Source organism: Ipomoea nil, unplaced genomic scaffold (genome assembly GCF_001879475.1).
Source record: "Ipomoea nil cultivar Tokyo-kokei standard unplaced genomic scaffold, Asagao_1.1 scaffold2761, whole genome shotgun sequence".
Classification (NCBI taxonomy): domain Eukaryota; kingdom Viridiplantae; phylum Streptophyta; class Magnoliopsida; order Solanales; family Convolvulaceae; genus Ipomoea; species Ipomoea nil.
Genome location: NW_017619189.1, coordinates 2,918,154 through 2,937,338, shown reverse-complemented (window position 1 = coordinate 2,937,338; position 19,185 = coordinate 2,918,154). Strand labels below are relative to the sequence as shown.

Here is a 19,185-nt window from a genome sequence, read left to right as displayed (position 1 = left end):
AAGATGTATGTTGCTACATGTATTCTATTAAACATTGCATGTTACATTGCACAAGTGGCGGTGGGCATGCAAGCATGGGAGGATTTGTCAAAAAAGAATCTCAGAAAAAGGAAATCACACTGATAAAATAAAAAATAAAAAATAAAAAACAAAAAGCTATGCATGTGGTGACAACCATCTTCCTGTTTAATCATCTCAGTATCCTTCCATAAGGTGTCTGCACGGGCTTAACTCACTGATTTAATAAGCAGTATTTAGAAAAAGAGATTAATTTTCGAATCTCGGCAACGACTCTGTTATGATTATGCCCAAAATAAACAGATTCCTTATATACACCGGCATTTGATTATGTCGATTTGTTGAGCCATTGAGTCACCATGATTTTCATCTCTCAATGCTTTGTCGCGTCAGGATGTGAGGGACCCTTGGGTTGGTGATTCAACCTTTTGGAAGAAGAATCTCTGTATCCATTCATTAACTAATTTTTTTATTTTATTATTATTTTTATATAAATATGGTTGATGCATTCTTCCTTTTTTTTTTTTTTTTTTATAACAAAAATTAAATTAAAATCGCTTCTCTCTTGTAATTTGAAATCCGATCCAGTGTCATACAATCGTCAGACGCGATTTTTTTAGACCCAAAAAAGAAAAAAAAAATTACTTTGATAGAGAATCTGTGAGAATGTCATTATAAAGTTTTTGAGATTATAGGTTTATATACTATTTCATTGTACTTTTTACTATTTAAATGTTAATTTAAATATTTTATATATTCTTTTTAAAAATTTTATAATTTTTGAATTTGACTTTTCACCTTTTATGAAATTTCAGGGCTCCTACATTGTTTTTAATAAACTATGATAAAATATTTGATGGTGTACAAGTGATATACATTAAAAGCAAATTACAGCTCGTCACATTATTTTAAAAAATAAATATTATTTAATCTAAGCACCTATTAACCCTAATTATTATGTACTGACTACATTTAAAAAGAAAAAAAAAATGATAAGGGTCCATTTGGCCCTTTAAACTATAAGCTAAAATGCAATTGAATCCTTAAAATTAAAAGGTTTCAATTAGGGATCGATATGCTGTGAGCACGGTTTTATATTCATAATTTTTATACTGTAGATTCATAATTTCTATACTGTAGATTCATAATTTCTATACTGTAAATTCATAAAATTTATACTTTAGATTCATAATTTCTAAACAGTAGATTTATAATTTAAATACAGTAGATTCATAATTTTTATTCAATAGATTCATAATTTCTATACTGCAGATTCATAATATCTGTACTGTAGATTCATAATTTATGTACTGTAAATTCATAATTTTTAAACTGTATAGTTATCAATTATGAACATATAGTTCTCTGATTTGTGGAAACATAGTTCAACAATTGGAATCTAAAGTATAAATTTTATGAATCTACAGACTATAGAAATTATGGATCTACAGTATAGAAATTATGAATCTACAATATAGAAATTATGGATATGAAACCGTGCCCACCTTGGGATAATTTACCTTTAATTAGACACTTTAAATTCTCATTTTATGTAATTTAGACAATGATCTTTTAAATTCGTGCAATTAGATCAATTTACAAGTAAGCTCAAGTTTAGATAATAATGTGTATATATTATTAACATATAACTCAAATATTTAATGTGTATATATTATTATTAATGAAGAAGATAAAAAAAATATATGGTGGATGCATGTGCATGGTAACAATAGTGGAAAAGATAACGGAAGTTATAACGATAGTGGTATGTTTGTCTAAAATATTTTAATGTACAACTTTTATAGCATAATGTACAAAAAAACTTAACGGAAAAAACGGACATAAATCAAGGGTATAACTTTCATTCACACTTACTATGTTTTTAGATAATATAAAAGTGGTACTCAATTTTAAAAGTGAGAGAGATTTGTAGGGATGTAGAATAAATAGTGGAGAACTTGTAAATGTGATGATGTGGAAGTAAGACCCATTTTAGAAAGTGAGAAAGATTTGTTGGGATAAGGATAGCCTAATAGTAGGTAAAATTATTATTATTTTTAAATAATTTAAATATAATTTTTTTTTAAAAAAATCATAATTGGACAAAGAAGCTAACCGGTTATTCGGCTTCTCTGTATAGAGAAGTCGACTTCCTCGTCCAATTGGATAGAGAAGCCAATTAGGCTTCTATGTCGTTCGACGGAGAAGTCATGGTTGGCTTCTCCGTTAGGTTGGACGAAGATAACTCTACAATTTTTTTTAATGTTAATTAATTTATTTTCATTAAAAAATACTTTAAAGATTTTTAATTTTTTTTAAACAAATTTTAATTAATATTTTTTGAATTACAACAATAAATTTTTACCGGTTTCCTCAAGGTAACATGTTAATCAACCTAATTGCATAAAAAAGATGAGTTAAAAGTGTCTATGTGGAGCTTTTTTTTGTTTTTCAAATTTAAGATTTTCATTGTATTTTGGCCTATAGTTAAGTATTACGGGTTAAGAGTTGTCGTTCTGCAGGGGATTGACACTATGGCACGTACTTGTATAACTATTAAACTTTTAGACACTAAAACCTTTAACCTGCAAGAATCCAAGCACACTCATAAACATGGATAAATATATGATATATCAACACTAATTAAAACACTTAAAGTATGATGTAAACACAATAAGAAAAGATCATATAGGATTCAAGTTAGATAATATCACCTTCTATATGCTACAATAGCCTATGGGATTAAGGAGATCAGAGTCATACTCAACTTTGGGTTCCAAGATTGTCAACACCAATTTAGTGGACTAACACACCACTTTTGTGATCCATTATTAGGCCAAATTGAAGAACGAGGATTGTCCCACTTTCGTGACTGATAATGCATATAATGAACAACTTTTGCTCATATTTGTTTATTAAGTCTTGGCTTGCCTTCGTGATTTTTTGTGCTTAAATGATTGAATTTCTTATATGTTAATGGAAGGATATCCTATTAATATTAAGTTTAGAGTAAAAGACATTTTTAGTCCTAAATTTATAGTGGCTTGGACAATTTTAGTCCTTTATAAAAAAATTTGCCATTTTATGGACAGAGTTATTGTGGCGAGGACATTTTTGGTCCTCCGTCTATATTTCTGTTAGATAACCGTCTGAGAGAGGGGTAATTACGTCAATTTAGGCTATCTCCTTCTATCTATTATATCTATGTGTGTTTTGTTTTCTTCTCAGTCATAATTCAAAGGAGTCGGAGAGTCCAAGTTGCAGTTGTACGAAGAAATTGACGGAGAATCGAAGCCGCCAAACAGGTTACTAATCAAATAGATAGAAGGAGAATCGAAGCCGCCAAACACACATAGATATAATAGATAGAAGGAGATAGCCTAAATTGACGTAATTGCCCCTCTCTCATACGGTTATCTAACAGAAATATAGACGGAGGACCAAAAATGTCCTCGCCACAATAACTCTGTCCATAAAATGGCAAATTTTTTTATAAAAGACTAAAATTGTCCAAGCCACTATAAGTCTAGGAACAAAAATGTCTTTTACTCTTAAGTTTAGTATTATGATACAAAATTTATATATTCAGAAACTACACAAAAAATATTACTTTGTATTAAACATTAAAAAAATCAAATTCAAAAAATATGTAAAAGATACTAAGACCGTTAAAATGGGATAGTGTGAGTAATTAATAATAATAATAATAATAATAATAATAATAATAATAATAATAATAATAACTAATAACTAATAATAATAGCATATAGTAACCCAACAGGGTAGCTCAAGTGGCAAATAGCTCTCTTTGTGGGAGAGAATTTCGAGATCGCAAATTATGTTGTGGAAACGTGTTCACCATGCGCATGGTGAACACAGGGGTAGATCCATAATTTCTATACTGTAGATTCATAATTTTGTTTTCATTTGTTGTTAACGACGTTTCTCTCTTCGCAATCGCATTATTTCGTCTTCGCAGTACAGAAATTATGGATCTACAGTATAGAAATTATGAATCTACAGTACAGAAATTATGAATCTATAGTATATAAATTATGAATCTACAGTATAGATGTTATGAATCTACAGTATAGAAATGATGAACCTACAGCTTAGAAATTATGGATCTATCTCGTGTTCACCATGCGCACGGTGAACACGGTTCCACAGCATAACTATTGATTTCGGGATAACCGGGGCTCGATTCTCACAAGTGACGATGATTCCCTTTGGGCCAGCTCCTGTGTGAACCGGGTCAAAATAATAGCATATAGTAATAATAATCAATCGTTATGTTGTGCAACCGTGGTTGCAAAACGACGCCGTTTCATTAAAAAAAAAAATCCCGTTCGAATTGTAGTTAACGGCGTTAGATGGTTTCATTTCGTATTCAAACAGTAGGATATATCCATAAATTCATAACTATATATCCGCAAATTCATAACTATATATCCAGATCGAATTACATAACTATATATTCATAATTTGACAACAGTACATTCAGAAATAATAACTACACATTCATAATTTCATATCCATATATTCATAATTTCACAACTAGACATTTATAATTACATAACTCCATATTCAGAATTCTTAAAGTGATTGTTCACAGAGAACTATATCCATAATTTCAAAACAATATATCCACAATTTCATAACTTCATAACTATATATTCACAACTTCACAACTATATATCCATAACTTCATAACTATATATTCAGAATTGCACGTCGATTGGAGTTTTTGTAAAAAAAGAAAAAAAAAATTGATTGGTGGAGTTAAACGGTGTCACTAATGACACCATTACTCCATCATATTAAAATGATATCGTTTTGCAACCGTGTGCACCATGCATGGTGCACATGGTTGCACAGCATAATTTGCGAATAACAATAGAAGTAGTAGCTTGTTAATTTAAGAGTTAATTCCACTCGAGGTCCATTGTCTTTGGTGGCAATTCTAAATTTAGTCCCAGATTATCGTTTTTGTCATTTTACATCCCAGACTATTATGTTTTGGACACTTTTAGTTCTTGTCATGATTTTTTTTATTTTTTAGTAAGGGCATTTTTGTCTCTTCATATTTTTCTTTTGTTATTTTTCCAATTTCAACCAGTTTAATTTGTTTAGAACTTTAGGTAACCTCTGATTTTTAGTAACCATATTTTTCAACCAATTTTTAATAAAGTCCTAAACTAATTAAACTGGTTGAAATTGAAAAAATAACAAAAGAAAAATATGAAGAGACAAAAATGCCCTTATTAAAAATAGAAAAAATCATGAAAAGGACTAAAAGTGTCCAAAAACGATAATCTGGAATGTAAAATGACAAAAACGATAGTCTGATACTAAATTTGGAATTGTTGACAAGGACCTCCGGTGGAATTAACTCTTAATTTAATAATAATAATAATAATAATAATAATAATAATAATAATAATAATAATAATAGAAGTTTCTTTGATGGATGGGTGTTGAATTAAGTGTGAGAGGTTAGTACAACATGTGCAAATGTGCAATTGCAAACCACTCATATAAAAGGAGGATAAGAGCTGCTCCACCGGTCCCTTTCCTTCCAATTAACAACCAAACATACTAATTTAATATAAAAACCGGCAACCATTCCCAAACCTGAATTGTCTGTATGACTCTCTTTCGGCTGCTGCTGCTAATAACCCTTCTTCAAATTCATCTCATTTCCGTGCCCACATCTACCATTGTAGCCCAGCTGATTGAATGGCCAAAACAGTCGCCCACCACCGCCACGGCGGCCTGCGACGCCACCTCGTACCCTCATTCCTGTTCCAGCAGCCTTGTCGCCGGCATCAGAGACATCCCGAGCTGGTTGCCTTCCAAGGAGAGGAAGTTGCTTCAAATGTCACGCGGGAACATGCGAATCGACGCCGTGGTGGCGAACGATGGGTCCGGTCAATTCACCAGGATTAGCGACGCCTTGAAGGCCGCGCCGGATAACGGCGGTACGAGGTTCGTGATTTATGTTAAGGAGGGGGTTTATGTGGAGAACGTCGTGGTTGAGACGACCAAGTCGAATGTGATGATTATCGGCGACGGCATGGATGCCACGGTTGTTTCCGGCAGCTTGAGCACCGCTGAAGAAAGTTCCATGTTCAGTACTGCAACATTTGGTATGTTTTACACTTTTACTAGACTTTACCTTTACTCTCAAATATTACTTCCTCAAATTTATTCTCTGATGTAATAAGTTTTGATAGATTATTTTCTTTATCTGACAAAGTGTTTACGTCAAAATTTTAAGTAACAAGCCCCTTTCACATGAGTTAACTGCTTTCAATGTGTGTCATAACTTTCAAATAGTACTAATTAAAAACAAAATTTTGGTTGGTTAGTTTGTGAGCACTGATAAATTGTGGGTGACTCTTTGTGAGCACAGATAATTTTACTTAAAAGAGATGTTAAGTCACCTTGTAATCTAGTGGCACCAAGGTCGTTGCACTTCCATATGAGAGGTTGTAGGTTTGAGCCTCACTCTTTGTGCTTCAGTAGGTTTATAAAGTAGTTATGAACAGATACTACATTGTAACAGAGTCAGTAATATTACAATTAAAAAGTCATCTTGATTTAATTTAGCTATAATTTTTGTAGAATTAAAGTATGAGACATTTCACCTATATATATGCATTGAAGTGGGTAAATGGTTCCTCAACACTCCATTATTAATTACATTTAAACTCTAGTGAAGAAAATCCAGTAATCAGTTTGCTGTCTTTCATGTTTTTTAAATTTTGAAATTGATGTTTCAGCGTATTGGTTTGTGTACAGCTTCTAGGCCAGTTGGCTTCACGTTTTTGTAGTTTTACCATTGCATATAATATTGTCCAAAAACTTATTTTATAATTATTATAATAGTAGGGGCTCTACCGACTTTTGACTTTTGCACCACAAAATTTTGGACTATTGTTTATTGTATATATTTTGTGCACAAGTTGTAATATGTACATATATTCAATCTTGTGGAATATTACTCTTTATTCGTTTCAATAAAGATTTTTTTTAAAAGACTGCTATATATGAAACTTTGAGAAACTTTTCCACTTTTAGAAAAAGTTTTCTTCATTCGGAAATAAAGATGTTATTTTAATCTTTTCTTTGTTATTTTATTATTTCGAGTAAACAAAATTCTTCTTTTATTATTTCTAATATCATAAAATTATATAAAAGTTATAAGATTTTAATTGAAAAAAAAATGGTGTAATTGTAAAATTTTAACTGATACATTATATTTTCTCTTTTATATATTTGTAATTTTTTTTTTTAAATTTTACCATCTTTATTTTCTCGCTAATAATTAACCTTATATTAAATATAATTTGTATGTTATGTTTATTTAATTATATATGTTAGGCTGCCCCAGTCTAGCATACTATTGAAGTGTGACGCGGCTGCTACACAAATCTAAAAAAAATAAATTGTACCTTTAATTTATTATTAATTACGGAGTATAACTTTTAACTTAGTGGTAAGAGTTTGATTTAATTTGACAATTGATATCAGTAGAACAAAAAGCATATTGTGTAATTTGCTATAGCTTTTATATATAGTGACGGTATAGTTAAATTTTGTTGTTAGTGTGAAAAAAGAATTAATGATCGTTTTGGTCTATGGACTATGCCGTAATTACCAAATTGATTATTGGCTATCAATTTTGACCAATTAAATTATTAACTATTAATTTCGTAATTAATTTGGTCATTCGTAATTACCAAATTGATTCTTGATCAGTTTGACAGAGAGTCAAATCGGTTACGAATTCAATAGTTAAGAATTTATAATCGATGACTAATTTAATAATTATGACATAGTCGATGGACCAAAACTGTCATTAATTTGTGAAAAAATGGTTGTGAGCTCATGGAATATAATCCGTGGTTTAATTTGCAGGTGTGTTGGCCACAGATTTCATTGCTTCCGACATTGGGTTCCAGAACACCGCCGGAGCAGCCAAGAATCAAGCGGTGGCGCTAGCCGTAGCCGGCGACCGGGGAGTCTTCTACCGGTGCAAAATGGTGGGGTTCCAGGACACGCTGTACGCGCAAGCCAACCGTCAATTCTTCCGCGACTGCGCCATCTACGGCACAATCGACTTCATCTGCGGAGACTCCGCCGCCGTGTTCCAGAACTGCGACATCCGCCCCCGGCGACCACTGCCGGGGCAGTTCAACAGCATCACCGCCCAGAGCCGCGCCGACCCGAGTAGCGAAACCGGGTTTTCGTTCCAGGACTGTCGCATTACGCCGGCGGAGGATCTCTCCGGCGTCCAGACGTTCTTGGGGCGGCCATGGATGAGCTATTCAAGGACGATTTTCATGCACACGTATATGGATTCTCTGATCGATCCCCGAGGATGGGTGGGGTGGACGAGCACCGCCGCCCCCGACACCGTTTACTACGCCGAGTTCGGAAACTACGGCCCCGGCGCCGCCACGGCGAACAGAGTTGAGTGGAGGGGATTGCATTTGGGGATTAGTAGTGCAGAAGCTGGCAGATTTAGCGTTGACTCTTTTATCGGCGGAAGCTCTTGGCTTCCCGGAACCGGTGTTTCCTTCAACCCTGGTATATCATCATCTATCAAATCTCCAATTTTGTTTTAACCCTCAAAAAGTTTTCTAAATGCCAATCAACACCCATACTTTTTATATAGGTTTAGGAAAACTGGAAAAGCGTCAAATAGGCCATCGAACTTTACCTTAAAAGTTAATTAGGTCCCTAAACTTTTTAATTGTGCAATTACACTCATCAACAATTTATTTAGGTGCAATGAAGCCCAAAAACAAGTTAATGACCTACTATCACTGATCATTAGAGTTAAGGCCACCTTCCGACAAAAAAAAGTGACCAACGACCGAGCAACGAAATTTCATGCAAAAAGAGTGACCGACGAACGGTCGCTGGTCACAAAGAAGGCACCAAGGTTGCCTTCTCCGTGGGGATGGCGACCACTGGGTCACCTTCAGAAGCAACCCAGATTTGGGTCGCCTTTTCGCTAGAGAAGGCAACCTAGATGTGGTGCCTTCTCCGGTTGAGAAGGCGACCATCTGAGTCGCCTTCTCTACAGAGAAGGCGATCGATCTAGATCTGACCCGTTTCCCTATAGGATATATACGAAAATACATGATATGTTTGCACGAGCTCCTTGTGCGCAGTAAACAAGGATCTAACATCTGTAGTTCAGTTAAATTATCATGATTTACCTCCTCCCAGATACTTTGTAGGGCCGAGATGTGGGACCCTTGAGGTCAAGAATTCAACCTTTTGAAAAGAATGATATGCATGTCTAGTTGCATCAAATAATTTAATTAACTATACTCAATATATTCGAAAATCAAACAGAGTGTATCTTCAACATGTACTATAAAAATTTATTTCTATTATATTTGATTATCTATTCGGACAAACTTTGATGTGGGATTTAACAACAATTAGAAAATCAATTATATTGTCTAAATTTAGTATATACTTTTATATAGATTGTACATATGTCTGTAACAAACATGAAATACTATTATAGTTAAAATATGTGTAATATAATAATGTAAAGTTATAATCTTTTATTTGGTTTTTATTTAGTTGATGTAACTTATTACTTATGTTTGGTTATACATATGTAATATGTTGAGCAGGAACGGAAGCGGGGAATGGAATGGATGTTTTTGTAGGGAGTTGCGACAACAGAAAACTGAACATGGCTGTATTGCTCATATGTTTGTTGATTGTTACGTTGTTGCGTGGGGTATTTGAGGAGTGAAGGTTTAGAATACTTTATTTATTATTATTATTTATTCTTAAATTCTTATTAATTTAGGAGGAAACACGTACATTTTTTATTTTATTTTTTTTATAACAACAATAATTCATTAATCATAAATAGGAACGTTTACAGCAAAGCTCGATATCCTTACAATTTGACATAAAAATAACTTCCCTAGCTAAGCTATAAAAAACTTGAATCCCAGATTGTTTTAATCATAAATAGGAAACATGTACATTTATTTTCTCTAACTAGTCTTTTTTATGTGCGATGCGCAAAATTAAGTGCACAACATTAGTATTCAATATTAAAATCATAGTTATACTTTTTTTAAAAATAAAATTTTATATACTTTTTTTAAATTCATAAAATTTATATTTGTAGAATTCATATTATATATTAAAAAGTATATTAATAATTATGGTATGATTATAATTTATTTATTACATATTCTAATATAATATCTACATATATTATTACAATTAAAAAATGTAAGAAAATATATGGTGGATACAAGTGCAATGGTAATAGTAATGGAAATAGATAACGGAAGTTACAACGGTAGGGACATTGTTGTCCAAAAAATTATATAGTACAACATTTATAATTTAATGTATCAAAAAAGATAACAGAAAAACGGACATAAATGAAGGGTACCAACCTTCATTCACACTTATTAGATTACTAGTTTTTTACGCGCATTGCGCGATTGGGATAATGCCCAATGTTTTTTTTTTTTTAAATAAGTACTTTAAAGTATATTAAGGCAATATTATATTGAAATTGTTCATGCATAGATAATTGAAGGTTGAATTTGCATATTTAAATAGGTAATTCTTCTCCCAAAGGTTGAGTCCCCAACCCCAAGGGTCCCCCACACTCCGACCCGACAGAGCATTGTGGGAAGTTGTAAATCACGGTGACTCAATGGTTCAGCAGACAGGACCAAATGCCGGTGCGAACAAGGAATCTGCCCACTTTGGACATAATTCCCGCACTGCCGCCGCCGAGGTTCAAACCTTGGTCTCTTCTCCCAAATACTGCCCACTAAACTATTGAGCTAAGCCCGTGCAGGTTAAATAGGTAATTCTAAGTTTACAAATGCAAGATAATATAGTCAAGATTGATTATAATTGTCAATAAAATAATTGTATAGGTATGGTTGAAACCAAATACGGGACATAAGGGAGAACAAATAAAAATTAGGGTATAAAATATTAAATATATACTAATATTGTTTGAGGAGATTTCGACATTAGGATTTGTGGTTAAGTTCTATTAAGACTAATATTAGAATTAGATTAATGGTGTAATTATAATTCTATATTAGATGTTAATATTAGAATTAGACTAACGGTGAATTAACGGTATTTAACGGAAAAGTTAAATGGATAATCATATAATTAAGGATAAATTAGAAAAACTTTTAAAAAAAATTAAAACCTGAACAATTTGAACCATTCATTTGATTTAATAATTTGGCGATCATTTTTTCTACCCAATGTTAATAATTAAATAAATTCGTTGGTCAAATCCGCTAATATAATCCGCTAACTGCTGATTGTCAAACAAGGACATTGCAAGGTTGGCTTTATTAATTATATATATATTTTTTTATTTTTTCATGGTATTAATAAAATACTTGGTAAATAAATATATAGCATTATTTTGTATTATAACTTTGATATTTAATTAGAAAAATAGTGCACAAAAAAGATAATAGACAATGTAGTGAATATAATCAATTGATGACTTTGAATGTAAAAATTTTTACATTTGAAAAAAATAAAGACAATATAACTAATGAAAATATTTCTCTTAATTAATTTATTGATAATGAATAATTTTTTTTCACTGAATTAAGACATTGTAAAGACAATGTAGCGAATATAATCAATTAATAAATTTGAATATAAAGAATTTTTATATGGTAGAAAAATAAAGACAATATAACTAATACAATTATTTCTCTTATTTAATTTATTGATAATGAATAATTTTTTTTTGAATAAAGGCATTGTGGACACATAATTCTAAATTTTTTTTTTGAATGTTACTGGCCCTATTACATATCTATAATTTTTTGTTGTAGCTACTAAATTATTATTTATATAATTTAATAAGAGTAAAATAGAGTACTAATTATGCCAACTTTGATTGGGATGAGGTTTGAACCTAAGACATTTTTTTTATTGAAATCAATGAGTAAGTTAACGGTGAACTAACGGCAATTCTTAAAATTTTAACGGAATTAGTAACGGTGTGTGGGTATTTTAGGAAATTTTAGTGTAAAATTTAAATCTTATTAATCTTTTAATCAATCTGAGCCATTCATTTAATTAAAATCTGTGACCGCCATTTTTTCTACCCATTATAGGCCTAACTCTCTTGGGCTCTTATTAGTATATATAGTAGATATAGTAGATTAGATTATTAGATATTAGATATTAGATATAAAAGTTTTTTTTTTTTTTAAAAGGTAACAAATTGAGCATTAATTAATATATAATAATAAAGAATTATTTGAAAGAACCGCCCCAAGATCAACACTGGACCAGATCGACCGCAGATTCAAACATCATGAGTTCATGACAGCATAAATCGAAATGGCTATTTCCAAAAAAAAAAAAAAAAAAAAAAAATCTAAATGGCTTTGGTTGTCAGAATACAATGAATTCCACGTTTTTTTTTTTTTTTTTTTTTTTTTTTTAAGTACCACGGTTGGAATTAATTATTAGAAAATGTTATATGTACTCACATTTTCAACTCTTAAATTTTACTTACACTCACACATAAAATTTTAATTTAGATACTTGTATAGGGACACATGAAAGAAATAGTTTATCAAAGCTCACCATATCATAGAGTAAAATTAAGAGAGTAAAATTTGAGAATACATGTAGTAACACTTTTAATTATATATAGGAGATAATCAAAATATTTTGATTTGTTTAAAATTTTAAAATATTATTTTTTAAGATTTTTTAATATTTAGTGATTCAATAAAAATATTTAGTTTTGACAATTTAGTGTACTTTTTAAAGAATATTATACTCTATTACCTTAACTTATAAATTTTAATATTTGTTATTAAGATATATATAATTTTTTGAGTTAATGTTCAAAATGGTTATCGACTTTTTTTTTTTTTTCAACCTAATTTAGTCATAGATTTGTGTGTTTTTATTCAATAATATAGTTCTCTTTTTGTTATTTCATTCAATAGCGGTTAAATAAAAGGACATTTTGGTAATTGCAACTTACCCAAAGTGAATAGTGGGCAAGAAAGAAGAAGCGCAGATCTGCAAATCTTGATTGATGATGGATTTGGGGTTGAAGAAATGGTGTAATGATAATGCATTTAATTCGGCGAGTAGCGACCCCAACTACATTCCCTAATAAGGAAAGTTAAGCCACCTTACAAAAGAAAACAAGAAATGGCAACCACATCCTTAATTAGCTCATTAACAAACTTCAATGGCTATTATTTGAAGGAGAAAATGGTATTACAGATTTTAATTTGCAAATGGTTGTTAGCACTTAGGAAGTAAATGAAAGAGGGCCGGGTGAAATATTTCCATTACCAAAATCTCCTTCTATTTAATCGTTATTGTTCACGGAATAACAAACGGATAACGTATTACATTAAGCAAAAATACGTAAATTTGACACTAAATTATGTCACAAAAGTCACTGAGAACGAAATTGAGAAAGATCATTATTGCCGAGAACTATTTTCAGTATTAAAACATTTTTTTAAACGAATATAATATCATACTCCCTATGCAAATATACTATGTATGCTAGGTGCAGCGGTGCGGTTAATTGTAGGCCATTAGATTAAAAAAAATCCAACAAATCACATTCATGGGGCTTTTCCGATATTTTTGCGCACGTTCTCACACTACGCGAACTGCAAGGTTAAAGTCGTCATTGGGCACCAGAATAGATCAAATCATAGTGTTGTGTGTTTTATGTTCGTTATTGGTGCATTATTAACCTTACTGTGGTGTATTTGAGGATTCGTGTTAGTGTCAAGTTCAGGTGTGCCCGTGCCTTTTCATGCGGTCAGTGCGGGCACACTAATAGTTATTCAAATATACACCATCCATGTTAGAAAATTCACATAAAAAAACATGCACATATTAGATATGCATCACCAGAACGCACCATTAAGTTTGAATAAAAGCATCACATAGTGTTTTGAAATACACCATTGGGGTAGTGAGTTATATGGTGTATTTTTTGAGTGTGTTGTGTGTTTTTTGGTGTATTTGTGCATTTCATTGTGGTGCTTTTTCCTAACACTATTGGTGTCTTTTGTTAACACTGTTGATGTATTCTGACAAGCGACCGATATAAATGACTACTACAATTACCATAACACCCCCAACTTACCAGGACGCGCTTAAATCTTTAAATCTTCAGAAATTAGTCGCTGCCGTTAGATTAAGCAGAATGGACGATGCTGATATGGCCGCACCGCCGCACCTAAGGCCACTGCCGCATTTGAGCGCTAATATATATATATATATATATATATATATATATATATATATATATATATATATATATATATACACGGAAGGGATCAGGTGCGGGGAGGACTTCCCGGGCAGTTGTGCGGGTGGATACACATTAAGTATTAAACTGACGCACTTTAAATACACAATGCACGCACATTAAGCACACAAACAAAACACCTTAAGAAAACAAACTCACGCACATTAAGCACAAAACTCACGCACATTAAGCACAAAACTCACGCACCTTAAACACAAAACACACGCACATACATTAAGTTTCAACAACTACTCACATTAAGCACAAAACTCACGCAACTTAAGCACAAGACTCACGCACCTTAAGCACTAGACTCACACACATTAAGTACAAAACCCACGCACCTTAAGTACAAAACTCGCGTACCTTAAGTTTCAACAACTACTCACATTAAGCACAAAACTCACGCACTTTAAGTACAAGACTCACGCACTTTAAGTACAAAACTCACGCACCTTAAGTTTCAACAACTATTAACATTAAGTACACACCCATGCTCCTTAAGCACAAAACTCACACACCTTAAGCACAAAACTTACGCACCTTAAGTATAAAACTCACGCACATTACTCACCGCACAACCACACGGGAACTTAATTATATATATATATATATATATATATATATATATATATATATATATAATTGAAGTGTGGAATGATAATTAAAAGCTAGAGATCAATGGTCTCTTTAAAAAAAAAAAAAAAAAAAAAAAGATAAAATATAAGTCATTCATAATACAAAGATCAATGGACATAATTTGACCACACAGACTCATGGAAAATGGTAGACTCACCTGAATAGTGACATATATATTTACAACTTTAATAAGAGCCAATATTGTTAGACCCTTAACGGGAACTAAAAAAATGTCGGTACACCAATATGCTCTAAATGATTGTACTTTGCGCTCTTCTAATTGTACAATGCCCAAGTAAAATCCTAATATACCCTCATTCTTCTTAGATTTAGCAAGTTTAGAATGTTAAATTTAACAGATTCTGTCAATTGAAATTGCGGTGGCAAATTTGTAGTTTAACTGAAGTTGAATGGCAGTTAGGAGAAGCACATTTGTAAATTGAGAACGAACTTTAGGGCAAACTACTGTCCTCAGCGTATGGTAAAGCACTGGTACTTTTCACGGCAGCAACACAAGCGAGGAAAATCACAGCTAAAGCAAAATTGCGAAATTCGAAAGGAGGGGAGCCGATTTGGTCTCCGTGTGTATGGTATGACGCATACGGTAAGTCGCTCCTAGAACTCCATTTTCCTTCGATTTGAACTCTGTTTTTTTTTTTTTTTTTTTGTTGTGCCAAAACCATCGTACAATCCAATTCCTCAGTGAATATGATCAACACATTCCTTTCATCTAGAGATCCATATGTGTTGTGCCAGTGAAAGGGAACATCTTCTGAAATTTCGCCCTAATCACACTGGTTGGGAGCATCTCTTTCAATAATTTCCCAAGCAATGTTGATTTCATCTCCTTTTCTGCTAATTTTGATATGATATGTTTATTCTTGTGTTTATCAACACATTCCTTGCATCTAGAGAGGGAATGTATATATGTGTGTATTATCTACTTCTATCTCCTTGTGTTGTGTCCACTCATTATCTGCTTCACATTTTTGCTTATTTATTAGTGTCTTGAATTATTTTTTAGTTACTCTTTCACACAGCCAATATAAGCAAAAACATTAATAAATCTGAACTTATTTCATGCATTTCATTAGTAAATTTAGTGAGCCTTATCTTAGGTGTTGGTATGTTTACATTATTCATATACCAGAACACATTGATGTAAAGGCACTTTGGGAAACTATTGCTTCTGATGGTTGGAGGCCAACATCAGCTCATCTAATACTTATTGAATGAGGGGTAGTCATTGGTGGAATGGGGTATGGTGGAGCATAATGACAGCTGCTTGCTGCTGCATCACCAACACATTATGACTGCAACAGTACAAACAGAAAACGTAAGTTCAACCTTGTTCCAATTAGCAGGATGGATCTTCTGATCCTGTTACTTCATTTAATTCATGGCAAGACACCATTATTCATTAAGTTCAAACTTCAATCATCAATTGATAAATAGCAGAATAAAAGGAATGAATGTATAAAGAGTCAAAGGATCAAGCTAAGAAATCAAACCACATGCCACCCTTATTAATCCTACAATAATAGCTTTACTATTTCATGTTTTTGTTCCTTCACAAAATGCTAAATCCTTAAATTTCTGTCTTTTTTTTTTTTTTTTTTTTTCACAGCATCCAAGGACTTGGCCGGGAAGCTTAGTTTCGATATGGTATTAAGGTTTAATTTGTCTTCATAAAACTAATTACCCAAATACCAACTTTAATAATATATACTTTTTTTTCTAAAAAATATATTTTGTTTCTGACCATAGCTTTGATTGCTGTTAGAGAATGAGTTATTCAGTTGGGAGTTATTCATAAGGTTGATCATATTCTATTATTCACAGCTATAATTTAATATAATAAATTGTTTTTTCCGTTTTGTATTGCAAACTCCTTTATTTATTTATTTTAATGTAGACATTTATTTTTGATAATGTAGAAAGATCAGAATTCATAATTGTATTCTCATTCATGGGTTTGAATTTATTGTTTTTAAATAGCTCTGTTATGGAGTCTCACGATTCTGAAATCCCTGAATCCAGTATGCAACAATGGTTCCTGCTAAGAAACGACAAATGCTAGATGATCTTAACGAAAAGCGTCAACAGAAAATTAATGTAGCCAAGTCTACACTAACTCACGACGTCAATGCTGGTATGCTTTTGAATAGTTAAATTTGTCTTACTATGAATTCAATTCTTCAACTTATGTACACTAGAACTAACTTGTTTACATGCATTTGATTATACATCAGTTGATTATGCAATTTTAAAAAATATTCTATGATATTTCAAAATGAATAAAGGTCCTTCAGAAGTAGTACTCAGAGAAACTTCTCAAGAATGTTTGCAACACAACAATACTCTTTCTTCTAAAATATGTAATGATCAATTTCAAAAGATTTAAAGATGTGTACAACATGAATAATGATGTATCTTTGCTGACTTTAAAAAGTTTGTAAATGGAGTTTTAGTTCTGAATTTGCATGAGCATTTTATTATTAAGATTATTATTATTTATTATTATTATTATTATTATTATTATTATTATTATTAGGTTCAAACTCAGTCAGAGTGTTCTGAAGATGAGCTCATGAGCTGCTTTCTGTTGTGAATTGTGATTATGAAGGTAGGTATCATTTTGCTAATTATATTATTTGTTTTTGGCTTTAGCATTTCAATCATGTCAGAGCAGCAGGCTGTTTAAATAATTGCCCGTATTTAATAATGCAACTCTATTTCTCATTAGAATGGTAGAAAAGTTATATGTGGAACTCTGCTATTGTACTCATGGGCTTGTTTAAGGATTGCAGGTATTTCATATTCAGGAAGAATAAGTGAATTAGAATGGAAATATTGGATCTCTCATCTAATTGTTGAACTTGTTTGGACTCATTTTAATTTTCTTGGCTTTTATTTTCCAGTGATCGATTTTTCGATTTGTCACCAAACTCGGGTTCAATCAATAGTGTTTGATCATGACATTAGAATGCATAATCTTACTCTACAGACCAACATGTAGTAAATCATCTCAAATGCCATTGTCAAACCTCTCTGTACAAACTATAAAGTAGTTAATCACAAATTACTGATAGAAGTGGATGCCTTGTTGCATTCGTGTTTGGAAAATGTGCTGAACAACTATTATTCTTAACCAGTAAACAAGTTATGTAATTAGCACAACAGGTACTACTCCACTTCCAGCCACAAGCACTCATGTTTTACATTAAATTAACCTATGACTAACTACATATGAATCTTGCAGGGTCAACAACTAAGAATTCAACATATCAATAACTACTTACAAGATGAAGACTACTAATACAATTGAGATCTCAATCCTATACACAAGGCAAAACACATGGTATCATATACCATAACATCATTGCACGAATCATTCTCATTGACTACCACAAGTAAACAAGATGGAGAAGATGAAGACAATTTTGAGCCTCAACAAAAGCGCACAAAGAAAAATTAATTTAATTTTCTTGTACTCTTTATCCAATTGTTTTATTCTAGTGGTTGATCATGATAGACAGTTAGCTTTAGTTAGTCATTTATTTGTTTTTACTTGTAGTAATTTAATTATTTTCAATTTCTTTATTTCGTTTTTTTATTAAAATAAGAGATTTTATCATTTTTTCTCTCATTATTATATAACTACTTTAACCAATTCAAGAACACTAATTTAAAAATATACATTGGGCATTAGTTTAATTGCGCAACGCGCATGTGATAACTAGTATATATATATAGTAGAGTAGAGTTTAGGCGGACGCACAAATAGTTATGCAAATATGCAGTAACAATAGTAGAAAATGCACAACACAAATATGCACCATTAGGTACGCATCACCAAACAAAGCACCATTAGGTATGCATATAAGCACTACACAACGTTCGAAAATGCACAATTAGGTGTGGAGAGTTATGGTGCATTATTTTGGATGTGTAGTGCGTTTTTTTTTTTTTTTTTTTGTATTTGTGCATTTCATTGTTGTACGTTTTTCTTTAACACTATTGGTGCTTTTTTCAAGCCGCCACCCCAACCGTACGGGAAGGCACAACTGCATACCTCTATATGAAGAATTTATTGAATGACAGCGCACCACAAGTTAAATGGTTTTGTTCTAATAAATTCTTTAATATTGTCACAACATTTTCATAAATATGTT

The 19,185-nt window shown here is 31.8% G+C and overlaps 1 protein-coding gene and 1 long non-coding RNA gene across 9 annotated transcripts; both read left to right on the top strand.

The window, feature by feature from the left end:
- The first annotated feature begins 5,564 nt into the window (after window positions 1-5,564).
- LOC109156987 (pectinesterase-like) lies at window positions 5,565-9,847 on the top strand. The gene is made up of 3 exons (XM_019304868.1): window positions 5,565-6,167; window positions 7,942-8,613; window positions 9,681-9,847. Exons 1-3 carry the CDS (start codon window positions 5,666-5,668, stop codon window positions 9,803-9,805), a joined length of 1,299 nt encoding a protein of 432 aa, XP_019160413.1. The 5' UTR covers window positions 5,565-5,665; the 3' UTR covers window positions 9,806-9,847.
- A 5,650-nt stretch (window positions 9,848-15,497) lies between these two features.
- LOC109157075 lies at window positions 15,498-18,575 on the top strand. Of its 8 annotated transcripts, XR_002050164.1 has the most exons (8): window positions 15,498-15,614; window positions 16,161-16,346; window positions 16,638-16,675; window positions 16,778-16,827; window positions 17,009-17,162; window positions 17,565-17,636; window positions 17,757-17,820; window positions 17,932-18,575. It is a non-coding gene; the product is annotated as an uncharacterized LOC109157075 (long non-coding RNA). The 8 variants fall into 8 exon arrangements; XR_002050166.1 differs by lacking the exon at window positions 17,757-17,820 and having other exon boundaries at window positions 18,273-18,575; XR_002050165.1 differs by having other exon boundaries at window positions 17,565-17,820; window positions 18,273-18,575.
- The last annotated feature ends 610 nt before the right edge of the window (window positions 18,576-19,185 follow it).

Excerpts from the sequence above, each read along its gene's own strand:
- LOC109156987 (XM_019304868.1), top strand. The coding sequence starts at position 5,666 with ATGACTCTCTTTCGGCTGCTGCTGCTAATAACCCTTCTTCAAATTCAT. Across the intron at positions 6,168-7,941 it reads GTTCAGTACTGCAACATTTG|GTGTGTTGGCCACAGATTTC; the intron begins GTATGTTTTACA and ends TTTAATTTGCAG. Across the intron at positions 8,614-9,680 it reads CGGTGTTTCCTTCAACCCTG|GAACGGAAGCGGGGAATGGA; the intron begins GTATATCATCAT and ends TATGTTGAGCAG.